This window comes from Quercus lobata, chromosome 4 (assembly GCF_001633185.2).
Source record: "Quercus lobata isolate SW786 chromosome 4, ValleyOak3.0 Primary Assembly, whole genome shotgun sequence".
Classification (NCBI taxonomy): Eukaryota; Viridiplantae; Streptophyta; class Magnoliopsida; order Fagales; family Fagaceae; genus Quercus; species Quercus lobata.
Window position 1 is genome coordinate 70,661,703 of NC_044907.1, and position 16,500 is coordinate 70,678,202.

The window sequence follows — 16,500 nt, forward strand, 5'->3', positions numbered from 1 at the left end:
TTAGCTTTGGTCCAGGGGTTCAAATGAACCCCCAGAACTAGCAATATATATATATATAGGGTTGGGTTCAAGTTGTGCCTGGTGTAGTTCTAAAGAATATTACATCACTCAATATTTTTTAATTGGATGCAAATTTTAATAAATTTACCATTAGATTACATTATCTTCATAATATTCTCCATGCTTGCAAAATTTCAAGGTAATAAAAAATTAATAGTCATGTTATCAATCAATTTTTAAATTCATATTTTTGTAGTTTAAAATAATGCATAAAAGATGAGCTTATGGATCAAATGGTAAATAATATCCAATTGACATGAAAACTGACATGATTATTAAGAACATGTAAAACATGTAATTCAACGGTGGGATTTTCAACATATGAATTTTATAACAAGTTATTGGGTGGTGTAACATTGTTTAGAGTTACATCATTTATAACTTGAACTCAATCCATATATATATATATATATATATATTTATATTTATATATATAATTTTATAATTTCTCATTTTGTTTTGACCCCTAAAATAAAAATTTGAACATCTTGAGTTTCTAAGTCTAAATCTTTTTTAAGTCAAAGTCCAATTGAAATAAACTTGAATACGATCCCCTTAATAATTTATTCTTGCAAATAAAGTTACAATTAATTAAAAATTTTGATCGAATCTACAAGTGGAGTGATTGAATTTGAATGTGTTTTTAATATGTTCTTTGTTATGAGGGGATTGGGGCATGGGCCAGTCAATCAATCAGCAATTAGTAAATGTTAACACTAAAAGACAATTAAACAATTACATAAGGGATGATTCTTAAAAAAATAAAAATAAAAATAAAAATTAGATGGGGGGCGTGAGATAGGGGAGTGGTTGAGTGAAGACAAAAACAAAAGTTAATACAATAAAAATTTTCTTAATAGAATTACAAAGACCAATAGTTGTCAAAGTTAAGTTGAATTGTTAAATAAAGTTACAATTAATTTATACTTTTGATCAAATCTGCAAGTGGAGTGGATGAATTTGAATGTGTTTTTAATTTATTATTTGTTAAGCGGAGATTGGGGCATGGGCCAGTTAGTCAACTAGTAGAGTCAAAGTCCAAATGAAATAAACTTGAATACGATTCCCTTAACAATTTATTCTTGCAAATAAAGTTATAATTAATTAAAACTTTTGATCGAATCTACAAGTGGAGTGATTGAATTTGAATGTGTTTTTAATATGTTCTTTGTTATGTAGGGATTGGGGCATGGGCCAGTTAATCAATCACCAGTTAGTAAATGTTAACACTAAAAGACAATTAAACAATTACACAAGGGATGATTATTAAAAAAATAAAAATAAAAATAAAAATAAAAATTAGACGGGGGGCGTGAGATAGGGGAGTGGTTGAGTGAAGACAAAAATAAATGTTAACACAATAAAATTTTTTTTAATAGAATTACAAAGACCAATAGTTATCAAAGTTAAGTTGAATTGTTAAATAAAGTTACAATTAATTTATACTTTTGATCGAATCTGCAAGTGGAATGGATGAATTTGAATGTGTTTTTAATTTATTATTTGTTAAGCGGAGATTGGGGCATGGGCCAGTTAGTCAACTAGTAGTTCGTAAATGTTAACACTAAAAAACAATAAAACAATTAGACAATGGGTGATTCTAAAAAAAAAAAAAAAATGTTAACACAACAAAAATTTTCTTAATAGAATTACAAGGACCAATAGTTGTCAAAGTTGAATTGAATTGTTAAAACAATAATTGTATAGAGTAAAGACATAAACTAAATGATAAAAAGTATTCTAAGCAATAATAATCAAAGTTCACTTAACAACAATAATTAATATGCTTATTGTAATTTTTTTTTTTAATCTGAGATAGAAATGTTACTTTAACATAATTTAAGTATATATGTGTGTGGTTTCTAAAAAAAAAAGGGTTTATATGTGTGTGAAACTCTTTTTAGAGACTTGAATCCTGACTCTAGCCTCCTCATTCCATAAGAACTTATACTTATGAAGTGACCATCAAGCCAATGGTGCGCAGTGGTATTATACTTAGAAACAATAGATTATTTCCAAGATTTTCTTAGCAATTACAATTAGTATGTTCATTATATGAAGAAACAATATACCAAATGAACTTATAGTTTATCTTTTATTATCTTCTTAGTACTATGGACAAATTTGTAATAAAACCATGTGCACAAAAAATTTATCTCTTATTCAAGATTTATCTTCTCATTTGAACTTCTAGAAAAAAAATCCTTGAGCGGCTACTAGTTTTTGGGAACACAAGCACACTATACATCAAACAATATAAATAATGTTTCCTCAAAAAAAAAAAGAAAAAAGTATACATATATATATATATATATAATGGTTCTAAGAACATATTTCTTTTTACTATATTAATGATTAGAAAAAGAGATTTTTTATTTTAATATCATTATTATGAGCACCGTTGAATCTTTGGGTTTCTCAAAACAACTTTTAATATTATTATTTTTTTAGCGTACTAGAGCTTTTTTTATTTTTTAAAGTACATGGTAAAGTCTTTGTCTTTGTAAATAAACCTTAAACTCACCCATCGTTTATATTTTAGTGGCAAAATCAGGTATTTTTCACCAAATGCGAACAATAATTAAATATATTGATTCAAAATTATTTTACTTATCCCTTGCTTATATATATTTTAGTGGCGAATTCAGAAAATTTTCTCATTAGATACAAAAAATAATTAGAACAAATTTAAATATATTGACTTGATATTATTTAATACAATAAATTTTTTATTTCAAATAAATAACATGTTAATTCTAAAATGTTAAATGGCCACTTCCTTATCAAAGCTATAAAAAATATTAATTTAATCAACGTTAACCCTTTTTAAAAACATAAACTCATTATAGAAAAAATAAATTATTTCACTAATTAATATAGTCAACTGAACTTGTCAATAGTCAATGCTTCAACAAATATAATGTCTAAGAAACTTATTATTCAAAGATAATTAGTAAAAGTCCAAATATAATCCATTTAAATTACATATAATGTATTATTAATTTTAATTGAATTAAAAACATTATGAGAGATAAAACCTATATTAAGACTCGATATAATTAAATAAGTCAGTCAATATATGCCATAAGCAAGTAGTACTTTTTTGGTCAACCAATCAAATAAATAATATCAACTATCAAGTCAATCTATTTAAAATTTTTAAATGGATTGACTTGATATTATTTTATACAATAAAGATTTTTACTTCAAATAAATAACGTGTTAATTCTAAATGTTGTATGGTAAACTGTTAAAAATATTAATTTAATCGACGTCAACTCTTTTTAAAACATAAACTCATAAAAGAAAACGTTAAATAAAAATTTCACTAATTAATATATTCAATTGAACTTGTCAACTGTTTCTCAAAAAGCAAAATTTTGTTTTTGAACTTGTCAATACTTCAACAAATTTTGATGTCTAAAAAACTTATTATTCAAAGATAATTAGTAAAAGTCAAAATACAGTCAGTTTAAATTATAAATAATGTATTATTAATTTTAGTTGAATTAAACAAATTATGAGAAGAAAAACCTAAATTATTACAATACTCAACATAAAGAGGACAAAAGTTGGCTACAAACTTGATTATAGTCTAAAACTACAACTTCCATTAATAAAATTAACATGATCGTATATTTTTAAATCTAACTGTTGGATTACAAGTTCTTTATGTTCTTAACATACATATCAAATTTCATATCAATCACATGTAATTTACTATTCGATCTATAAACTTATTTTTTATGTATAATTTTAGACTATAAAAACTTGAAATTTAAATATTAAATTGATGACATAGTTATTGATATTTAATTTTCTTGAAATTTTGTAAGCATGAATGATATAAGAAGAATATGTAATTCAATGGTGAATTTGTCAAAATTCAAATTCAATAAAAAGATATTGAATGCAATTGTAAACTTAGACTACAATCAAGTTTGTAGCCAAATTTTGTCCATATAAATCACTTAATCAATAAATGCTATAAACAAGTACTTTTTTGGTCAACCAATCAAATAAGTAATGGGGAAGTTGATTTTTAAAATATATATATATATATATATATATATATGTATTTAGAATTTCAATTCATGATTACTGTTTATCAATAGATCAAAACATTAATTGTTTTTTAGTATAGGTAGAATTCAAACCTCACATTTCTTATTTGACAACAAATTTTTTTACGAGTTGAGTTAATTAAAACAAGAGGCGAAATACACACTTTTTTATTTGATAAGTTATATATATACACACATCCAACAAAAAAAAAAGAAAAGAAATTTTAGTATTTTCAATCAAAATTATATTTGTTGGCGATCTTTCATAAAATTAATAAAATTTAATTTTACCATTTTCATAGTGAAATTCTTAAGAAGTTTCATTTTCTATATAAATTATCAAATTTTATAATGTAAGAAAAAAACCATTCAATTGAACTAATGAAATTTTCAAAAACATGAATGATCCAAAACTTGGAGGAACAAGTTAGGCTCCAAACATATTTGAAGCTATCTTGCTTTAACCCATTATGTGGCAACTAAAAAGACATTTAATGTGTAGTTTTAGTGACAAGATTTTTTTAATGAGTTAATGACTTGTTAATCGCCACATAACGGGTTGAAAAAGATAAATTCAAACATGTTTGGTACCAAACTTTATCAAATATTTAACAAATATAAGAGCACATTTTACAATAAAAAACAGAATTGCGAAAAATAAAGTTACGTCTCTATAACTACTAGACCAATTATTTTTCTTAAGAGCATTATTGGACTAATTCAAATACTTGGGGGGAGGGCAACTCTTATTTTTGTAGACTAAATTTTGAAAACATTTAAATAATTATATATATATTTCAAAATGGGGGGGGGGGGGGGCATGGCCCCCCACCCTACAACATAGCTCTGCCCCTGATTAGAACCTATGTCCTTTCTACCAAAAAAAAAAAAAAGACCCTAGAACCCACAAAAAGAGTATTGACTTTATTATTAACATTATATCTATAAATTTTTAAACAAAATGAGATTGAAGTATAACACAATAATTTTGCTGCATGTTTGCCATTGCTTGTGATATCATTTTTAAAGTATTTAGGCTCATAATTTGTAGGTATTTCATAAATAAAAATGCTTTTGTTCTCACTATTTAGTTTTACTCTCTTCTTCTTCTTCTTCTTCTTCTTCTTCCAAAAAAAAAAAAAAAAAAAAAAAAAAAAAAAAAAAAAAAAAAAAAGAAAAAAGGAAAGTTTTACTCTCTTGTAGTAGGCAAATGGGGGTAAGGTATAGCTAGTGATGTTGTGTCTTTTACTCTTTTTGTACTATACAATATTAATCCAAACTAGTACCAAATTAGGAAGATATGCCTTGCTCCTTTGCAGCTTATACTAATTATATTAGTGATTTACTTAATTTGCACCACTCTGCCACCATAACAACTATTTTAAATTGAAGTGATATGTATCAATTGAGTCTATGTAGGGCCCTTTTTTATATATGAAAATAATAAATAAATCAAGAAGGAAGTTTTACTTATATTATGTGGGGTAAGTTACACACGTTCTCAATGACCTCATCCTCCTCTAAAACTTATAAGGAGAAGAGGTGTCAATTGAACTAAAACTTATTAGCAATAACCTCATATTGCCCTTGTTTGCGATATCATTTTTTAAGTATTTGGGCTCATAATTTGTAGGTATTCCATAAATAAAAATGCTTTTGCTTTTACTTTTCTAGTCTCTCCCCTTATCAAAGGCAAATGGGGTTAAGGTAGCTAGTGATCTTGTGTGTCTATTTGTATTATACAATTAATCCAAACTAGTACCAAATTAGGAAGATATGTCTTGCTCCTTTGCAGCTTATATGAAATTATATTAGCGATTTACTTAATTTACACCAATCTGCCACCATAACGACTATTTTAAATTGAAGTGACATGTATCAATTGAGCCTATACAGGACCTTAAAAAAATCAACAAGGGAGTTATACTTTTTTTTTTTTTTGGTTGAGAATGATGGAGTTTTACTTATATTATGATTTATCATATTAAAAATTGGAACACTGATCATATTAAGCTCGTTTCAATAAATGTAATTCACTAATTCTGGTGCATTTTTCTTTTACTATAATTATTAAAGAGGCCCTTCTTCTTGATAAATTGTTTCTAAACATCTCTTATATTATAAAACCCTCGGATATCATAATAAGAAAATAATTAACCTTTATAGGAATAAAATCTCAAAATGTTTTGAGAATATAATAATACTGCGGCGTGGTCATATGACCTGCTTTTTGTTTTACCAAGCCATGCACGTAGGGTTTGCCACTATCTCGTATTTTTTTTTGTTAATCCCTGTCTGTTTAGCATCATTGGTGCATCAAAATGTATATGTTTTCAATTAGACATGCAAAATGACAATTTGGGTTTTGCATCTATTATTATTATTACTTTTTGTTTGAGGGGTCACAATTTAACTCCCTACAATTGTTCTAAAAATAGACCCGTATAGTGTGATGTCAAAAATCATAAAAGATTTGAGTATGTTTTTCTCGTGATTAATTAGTTTTGAAGTAGAATGATACAACTCATGGTCCGACAAATGGTATGATAATGGTTTTAAAAATTGGACTAAACTGGTACTCGATTCTTGGTTTTAAGGTGGAATAACACAGTTCATGGCCCAACAATTTTTATGTGGATTAAAGAAAAGAGTACTAGTGTTTTGACTGGAGAAGAGTAGTTTGTCTACTACTCTTAAGAGTTTTAATAAGCAATATTAGTAACTCAGTTTTTTTTTTTTCTTAATTTGTTAAGGTGTCAACCATCAAGTTACAAAAATTTGAATAGCATCCTTATTATATAGATTTATTATTGAAATTTTACTATGCAATTATTCACGACAAGTTATACTAACAATTACTAAAAAAAGAAAAGAAAAGAAAAGCAATCGTGAAAATTATTATGTTGCTACATTTATTTAATCTTTAATTTATTGATGCATTAATGAGATATAAACTTGGCGGAGGCAAGCGTGTGGGGTAATTGATGTGACTTACATTTTCTAAGTTGAGAGATACAAAGAGAAGGGCCACGTGTGCTGTGGGTGACTCTTATACTGAGGAGTAAACGCGGGGTTAGACTTAGACGTGTAGAAGGGACCAACAAATCCTCCCCACCCAAACCACCTCCACCACCACCCCCCCAAAAAAAAAAAAAAAAAATTGACTCTCTAACTTCTACTCACATTAGTTATTACTCCCTACTAATGTGACAATTCGGAAACTCAAAAAGTAGCATTTATTACACGTAAAACTGTTTTACACACTCCCAATTGAAATTGTGACTTTTTAAAGCATGTGAAAAATAATGTGCGTAAAATTTTTTACCCAAACTCAAAACACTACTCACTTTTCCTTTCCTTTTTGCAAATTCGTAGATGGTATTGTCATTGTTAGCAATGTCACGTGTTATTGTTCTAAATTTAAGGAAGTTTCTCAAATATAATATAAAGATGTACTATTATTATTAGTATAATTATATTATGATATTGAAACACACACACAATACACAAACTAATCTGGTCATATAGTAGGAAGAGAGAGAGAGAGAGTGTGTTTAAAAGCAAGAGGTCGTGTCATACAAATAGGCAACGATACCCCACGATGCTCCCCCCACCTTGTCTTGATCACTTATTGGCAAATTTTTTCAAGTCCCCCATTTATATGTCCAACACGTGGTCATCTTTTATGTGTCCAAAGTGGACCTCCATGCCTCCCTTCTCCTCCTATATAAACCTCTACATCTCCTTCACCTCTCTCCTCAAATCTCACACATCTCTCTCTCTCTCAATTCATTGTCAATCTCACACTCTTTATTCCTTCATACAAAACCAAACCAAAAGCAAACAACAAACTCTCACATCCCAATAAAATACTCAAAACACATACAATCTCAATTGATTCTCTCTCTCACACATAAACCATTCCAAGTAGACCATTTCCACTATTCCTAAAATAAACAACCATGGCTTCGTCTCCAGCAGGAACATCTTCTAGCACATGCGTTAAGCCTAGATTATTATCTTCTTCTTCATCTTCTTCAAGGTTGGGCTCTTTTTCACGCACCGTCTCCTTGAAGAACAGGCCCACCACCAAAAAGCCCATTCACACAACTTGCTCTCTCCAAACGCTACAATTCCCTAGACAGTCGAATAGTATTGTGACTCCTACCACTCACCCAAATGACAACAAACCCAAGACCTTGCCTTCTCCTTCTTTTCCTTCGACTTCTTCAACATCTAAAAAATGTGAACCCCAACAATGGAATCTCTTACAAAGAGCTGCAGCCATGGCGTTGGATGCTGTAGAATCTGCCATAGTCTCAAGTGAGAGTCAACACCCACTTCCCAAAACTGCAGACCCAAGAGTCCAAATTGCAGGCAATTTTGCTCCAGTACCAGAGCAACCAGTCCAGCACTCTCTCACAGTCACAGGCAAAATACCAGACTGTGTAAAAGGTGTCTATGTTCGAAACGGCGCGAACCCACTTCACGAACCTGTTGCTGGACACCACTTGTTCGATGGAGATGGAATGGTTCATGCAGTTCAATTCAAAGATGGCTCTGCTAGCTATGCTTGTAGGTTCACTGAAACACAACGGTTCGTTCAAGAACATGCTCTTGGTCGTCCTGTTTTCCCAAAAGCCATAGGTGAGCTTCATGGTCACTCTGGCATAGCTAGGCTACTCCTTTTCTACGCTCGTGGACTATTTGGACTTGTTGATCAAAGCCATGGGATTGGAGTGGCTAACGCTGGCCTTGTTTATTTCAATGGCCGACTTTTGGCTATGTCTGAAGATGATTTACCATACCAAGTTCGAATCACTCCCTCTGGTGACCTTAAAACTGTTGGGCGTTATGATTTCAATGGTCAGCTTGACTCAGCAATGATTGCTCACCCAAAACTCGACCCTGTCTCTGGAAACCTCTTCGCTCTAAGCTACAATGTTGTCCAAAAGCCTTACCTTAAATACTTCCACTTCAAACCAGATGGGACAAAATCACAAGATGTTGAAATCCCTTTAGCTCAGCCTACTATGATGCATGATTTTGCAATCACTGAGAGGGTTGTGGTGATTCCTGATCAGCAAGTTGTGTTCAATCTCCCCGAAATGTTTAAAGGTGGCTCTCCGGTTATGTATGACAAGAACAAGATTGCGAGGTTCGGGGTTTTGGACAAGAATGCCACTGATGCTTCGGAGATTAAATGGATTGAAGCTCCTGATTGCTTTTGTTTCCATCTTTGGAATGCTTGGGAAGAGCCTGAGACTAATGAGGTTGTTGTAGTTGGGTCTTGCATGACTCCAGCTGACTCCATTTTCAATGAATGTGAAGAGAGTTTGAAGAGTGTTTTGTCTGAAATTAGGCTCAATTTGAAGACTGGCAAGTCCACGCGCCGCCCCATCATTCCGGAGGCCGAGCATGTGAACTTAGAGGCCGGTATGGTGAACCGGAACAGGCTCGGAAGGAAATCCCAGTTTGCATATTTAGCACTTGCTGAGCCATGGCCTAAAGTTTCAGGTTTTGCCAAAGTAGACCTTTTCACTGGTGAAGTGAAGAAGTACATATATGGAGATCAGAGGTTTGGTGGTGAGCCTTTGTTTCTTCCCAATGACCCCAATTCAGAGAATGAAGATAGTGGCTATATTCTAGCTTTCGTGCATGACGAAAAGGAGTGGAAATCAGAGCTTCAAATTGTTAATGCTAAGAATTTGAAGCTAGAAGCCAGTGTTGAGCTTCCATCCAGAGTTCCCTACGGTTTCCATGGAACCTTCATAAACTCAAAGGATTTAGAGAAACAGGCCTAATGTTAGGCTATCTGAATTTCTCTGCGATGCTCATGGATTATTTTTCATCCATGTTTGTAGATTATTAGTAAATTGTAGGAGAGATTTACCAGAGGGATGCTTTGCAGATATGTCCCCGGAATCTCCTCCTCTGTTTACAGTGACAGTTTCATCCTTTTTTTCTGTTTTTGTTTTGGTTTTTCACATGTGAAAGGTTTTGGGGGACCAGCTTGTAGCTTTTGGGTGTTAGTAGAATTTGAGCTCAGCTGGTTTCTGCTTATTCATTCACTTATGTGCATGTTAAAATTACACATTTACAAAAGAGAGTGTCTCTTTGTCTATATATATCTCTCTCTGTAATTCTCTGTTTCACTCTGTTGTAAAATACCATACTTCATAATATATATGAACTTGCCTTCTAATGTCCATTATCCATATCTTTGTTCATAACATATACTCTTCATTTTTAAAGTTTATAGGCCACAAGCGATTTTAGTCCCCTTATATGGCATGACTAAACTAAAAATTGACAAATTGACACGTCTTCACTCTATTAGACACATTAAAACTAAAAGCAGTCATTTTAAGTGTTGTAGGAACTAAAAATGATAAATTTACATTTTCAAAGACTAAAATTGTTCATAGACTAAAGTTTAGAGACTAAAAATGTATTTTGGCCTTTAAAATGTAAGTGGTAAATTGCTTTTGTTCATTGTTAAAAGGCTTAATATACTGTTCAAACATAAAAATTTACGTCATAGGCAATTTTAGACACTAAAATTTAAAAGTGTTCGTTATGAGCCCTTATATGACAATCACATAAAGTTTTATAGGGAGACTAAAATTTAAAGACCTACAATGTATTTTGACCATTAAAAAGTTTTAAAATGTTAAGTTGGCTCTACAGCCTCTTTGGTAACTTTTGTATGAAGGAATAGAGAGTGTTAGGCTTTCAATTTTTCTAATCATAATCAACTACCACCACTTTAGTGTTCTTAAACCCCAAGAAAAAAAGAAAAAAAGAAAAAATAAAACACGTTATTCATGATGCATATCAAGTAAGAAGGAAGAGGAATGGACCAATTAGCATCAATCGTATAAGACAGCCGACAATTGTCAATTAGTCTATTTATGTAGATACGCAACACTTCGTCTAGTCTTCAATATTTACAACATATGGGAGAATTAAAATCGAAGTACGTTGACACACTGCTGCTAAATCCTTATAATTTTTTGATCAAACACTCTAAAAAGGTCATCGAATTCCACGATAATACTATCACTTTGCTAGTTCTGTTGCCAATGGGGAGGTTGGAATTTGATAGTGGCGATGAGTCATGGGCGGTTCCCCTCAATTGTTAGGTTCTTAAAAAGCACCAATCAGAGCAAGAAACATCATATTTCTAGTGACTGAGGAATTGGACAAAAACCAACACTTTTCAAGTTGAGGAAATAAGCAAGATATGTCGTATGGAAATTTAAGTCAATAAAAAGTCTAATCTCAAACGTGGAAAGGGTATATTCTTAGTCAACTTTGCCAAGTGCTCGATAGTAGCTTGAACTGAACTTGAGTATGAATGAAGATTAAATTCAGATTGGTCATTGGTCATTGGTGCACAAGCAATGACTTTGCTGTAAATTAGATTTTACAGTTACAATTAGAAATAATGATTGGTAAGAAAGTTCTTGAAATTGTAACAATATCAAATCAATCTTATTGGTATAATGTCATCGACAAGTTGCGGTTTATCCAAGAGAATCAATTATTGGGGAAGCTAGCTCACTTCCCATCTTGAATTGCTATGGTGCTCAGAGGGTCCATCCCAAACAAACAAGTTTTCCAATTTTCATTACAAATTGTGGTTTTTCATCATTTCATACGTCTTTAAAATGGAAGCCACTGTGATAGATAGGCCACTACAAAACTTTGGGGAATTTTGTGTGATGGAGGATCGGGATCGTTCACCGTTCATTGAGTTTTTTGAGTATGGGGTTTTCAAGTGTTAGAGAGCATAGATAGAATAGTGTCTTTTCTAGTTTGTTCACTGGTTGCCTAAGACAACTGGCCTTGAGGTTTTCTTCACTCTTAGTGCGGGCTCAGTCGTGCTCTCTCATTTTGTTTTTTATATTGAGAAGCAATATGTCCCTTATGCTCAGTGAGGTTGAAATCAATATAAGGCTATCTGAGTCAGGATCCAAGTCATCCTATCCTCTCTCTCTCTCATTTTAAGTGGAGAGTGAGAATTCAACTCGACTTACATTTTAACAGGAGGATTCTACTGGGAACATTAGAAAATGTCATTTAACTTATAGGTCATTAGCAATTTCCTCATTTTCTTTTAACTATTCCTCAAGTCTCTCTTGAAAGTATAAAGAAATGAAATGATTATCTTCTAGCACAATAAATCCCTTTTATCGTAAAATGTAGATCATGCAGCAAGGAAGTCAATTAACATTAAATTTTGATTTTACTACTTGAATCTATAATAATAATGTAGACATCCTATTTCTCAACTTACATTTAACCTCATCCCAATAGTTCTCAGTAACGCAAGATTAAAGAGGACTTGAAGTATTTTTAGAGATCCTCAAAAACCCTCAAGAACTGAGAGCCAAAATGTAAGCAAATCAAAGATGGTTGAAAATCATGCTGAAACTTACTTCTTAGTATGGTTGACAAAATCACGATTTGCAGGGACGAAACTACTCAAGGGTTGAGGGTGCCTATGCCCCCCCTCCAACCTTTGAAAAAAAAAAAAAATACTAGCATGTATATTAACAAAAAGAATTTTAATTCTGGCTCTTAAATTTATAGAGTTCCCCCCCCCCCCTCCCCCAAAATAAATTTACAAACTGACCCAAGAAATCTAACAAATAGATAACAAGAAAAATCTATAAAAAAAAAAAATGCACGTATCTAGATAATAAGAAAATCTTTGGACAAATCATAAATCCAGTCTAAGTAAATACAATAACAACAAATCAATTACAAATCCTAGCAAAAAAGATCACAAAAACCTAATAATCTTTACCCAATTTTTCCCTCTCACTTGAGAGCTCTATGCTTCTCTCAAATGACTCCACTCTTATAGCCATAGAGACAACTCCTATGCCACATATTGATTGCTTCATCCACACATTAATTAGACTTTGAAATTATTAAGACGTGCCAATTAACTTGCAAAACTCTTGATTATAAAATTCTATTATTAATTTTTTTTTCAAAAGAAAAATACAAATAATAATTAATAAATTAATGCTAATAATACAACTTTGTCAACTTCTAGTATTGATATTCCAATTTTTTTTTTTTTTTTTTTAAATTTTTGAACAAAGAACTTCGGCCCCCCCTACGTTTGAATCCTGGTTTCATCCCTGACGATTTGGATCATACTATCCCACCTGACTAAAATGATTAGGATCATACAAGGATCACATTTTTTGTAGGATCGTATAGGATCCATATAGGATCCTACCAATCCCACCAAAACTAAATTTTGTTTTATTTTATCATCGTTTTCAGTGTTCTATTTGAATTTTGATCATTGTAGGCATGAGTATATATTGTGAGCCTAAGTGATTTGAACTTTGATAATCTATAATAAAATTTGTATCTCACATGCTATGGTGGCTCTAAATGGAATTCTTCTCAATTTTTATTGTTTTCTCTTTTGTTCATCCTCATGTCATGTTGTCTACTTTAAGTACCTTAAAATAATTGACATAGTTGCATTAAGTGGAACTCTATTGCCAATGTTTCAAAAGGTTTATAAATTAATTACTTCGATTAGAATTTACAACCAGGTGTTTCTTGATTTTTTTTTTTATAAATAAATTCAATTATTTATTTTATATTATTTAATAATTTAACATATATATATTTTTTTTTATAAAATAAAAATTGGGCCTTACCTGTTGTGCTTATACTAAGTGTCTCAATATAAGTATTACAAGTTACATGTCATAATTTTGTTATAAGACTCGTTATAATTACAATAAAATTATTAATATAGTTTACTTTAAATTAAACTCTATATATTATCTGAAAAGAAAAAAAAAAAAAAAAAAAAATCTATTCGCCGAGCAAAAAAGAGGAGGTGGTACATAACTGATCAACACCTTACGACATGAAATGATGACAGCCATGTACCATAGTGTTTAAGGAAGACCTCAAATCCAAATACATACCTACAATGGAAGTAAGCATCTTAGGAACAAAACCATTTTCGGAGGGCCACTTTGCAAAGATTAGGGATTCAATTTTTTGAGCCCTAGCTTAGGCTAGGGTGAAGGGTAAAGAAGGGAGGATTGAGGAGTAATACACCTTTTGAGAGTTATCAATATTTATCAAATATGTTCCTATCTATCAGAACGCTATTGGATCAAATGACAGATATATTGGTAAGATAGAAACTTTAAAAATAAGGATTGGGTTGTGTTGTAGGTATGACTTTGGTTAAGTAAATTGACACCATGATTTCCATTTGCTTTGCAGGGGTGCAAGTCCTTGCTTTTGTGCTCTTTAGACTAGCAATCCTCTTGCTGAGTAGGCAAAGATTTACCTTCACGGAATAGATGATGGAGTTGCCCACTGTTTGGCTAACCCTCTTCTACCCATTTGAGTTAAGGACCTAGCAATTAACTAAGAAGGAGGCTCTGAGGAAGTCAGAGTAGGAGAGTGAAGTGCACTGTCTCGTGCTTGTTGAGGTCTAAAAAATCACAGTACCCAAGCCCAAAGAAATAAGCGCAAGAGGGCCACGAAAAAGAGAAGAAATGGTAAGCCCAAGAGGCTTGAAGCCCAAAAAAGCATCAAGAAGGAAAAAAGGAAGCCCAGAAGCTTATGAGAAAAGAAGAAAGAAAAGGAAAAGAAGCTCATGTCAGAGGATTGAAGAAGAAAGCTGAGCCGGGATCCTCAGAGACCACCAAAAGGCTTGGATCCCCCTAGGCGTGTAAGCATAGTCAACAAAAGATTAAGACAGTTCAAAAGAAAAAGACATAAAAAGAAACACAAGAAACAGAGGAGAAGCCACGTCCTTTTCAAGCGCCAAACGACCCAGCAAGAAAAGAGGAAAGAATTAGCGACCTCTCATGGTGCAAGTGGGTAGCACCTCGAGGAACCAGAATGAAGAAGTATAAAAAAGGGAATAGCAGTGGAAGACTTTCAAACCGGCAAATGGGATTCCGCCCATTTGAGAAAAAAGATAAGGAAGAAGAACTGCCAAAAGTTGGATCGAGAAAGGCGTGACCTCAGCATGTTCCGAAATAGGTAGTCAGCCATAGACTTTCAAAGAAGCAAAACTAAAAGGAAGGAAAGGATGAAGAACAGGGAAACAGAACCTGCTGAGCGATGGGCATAATACACCCTCTGGTGACCAGAGGGCAAAACAGGGGGAATCAATAGTTCCCCTAGGACTCCAGAATATCACTATAAAAAGGGGGGAAGGATTGCGAAGAAGGGGGGAAATTTTGAAAACGGGAGAACCATTGATAAAATTCTATCAAGGAGAGAAAACTCAGAGAAAATTAGTAAAATTTCTTCCCGGTATCCTAGAAAATGCCACTATAGCACATACTCGGATTCAAAAAGAATCAAACTTTGCAAGTCTTAAAGGTTAGAATAACCATTTAAGACTGTAATTTTTGAGCTTGCTTGAATCTTGTATCACGTCTTAGTGCGCACACTGTAATCATAATAAAGAAAATTCAATGAAATACTTTCCATTGATTTAAGGATCCCTAACCGTTACTTTGTGCTTTTACTATTTTGTTTCTCTGCATTTACTTTGCTGTTTTGATTTGTTGTTCAATACAAATATCCTTGTTTGTCAGTTTGTATGTATTGTAGGAAGCATGCCCTGTGCACCACTTGATTCTTAAACAGCCTTTTACCTGCGGTGAATCAAAGTTCGGTCCACCAAACTACAACTATTCGGCCCGGGATCCTTGCGCCTGAGTGTTACGGAAAAGGGCACTCTCATAGTGCTTAACTCACATGTGTGGTTCATGCCCCCCTTGGGAAGTATGCCTCATCCAAATGGATCGGAGACGAAGGATTTGGGAGTCACCCCGTAGTTTTGGCCACTTACTTACATGCATAGGTCTACATATCAGATTATGGGTTTGGAGCTTAAGTATGGTTTGGGAAGGTGTTAGGCACTTAAGATCACCTGGCTTGTGGGCCGGCCTCTATTTTATGTTTATAAGTCATATTTAATTAAAGAGTTTATTAAGAGAGCTCTAATGCTTAACCTTAAACATACATTATTCACTAAATGAAAAGAGCACATGCAACATGTTAAATATCACACTATAACAAAAAAGGAAACACATTAAATAACAATAAAACAAATACTATTAATATAAAAAAAAAAGGAAAAATACAAATAAAATAAACACACAAGGAAAAATATCATATTAAACCTAACATGGCAAGATTGACCAAATAAAATATGGAAAGCAAATAAACATATTTAAATAACCTAAAATAGAGTCAAATAGAATCAAGCAATATGTGAAATACAATTAATTAAATATAACAAGAAATTCTGCCCAAATCTAGGTTCAGTTTGCATACGCATACTTAACCATGGGTA

At 32.1% G+C, this 16,500-nt stretch overlaps 1 protein-coding gene across 1 annotated transcript; it reads left to right on the forward strand.

The window, feature by feature from the left end:
* The first annotated feature begins 7,886 nt into the window (after positions 1-7,886).
* LOC115987939 (9-cis-epoxycarotenoid dioxygenase NCED1, chloroplastic) lies at positions 7,887-10,248 on the forward strand. Its single transcript, XM_031111547.1, has one exon. It carries the CDS (start codon positions 8,087-8,089, stop codon positions 9,926-9,928), a length of 1,842 nt encoding a protein of 613 aa, XP_030967407.1. The 5' UTR covers positions 7,887-8,086; the 3' UTR covers positions 9,929-10,248.
* Positions 10,249-16,500: the final 6,252 nt, after the last annotated feature.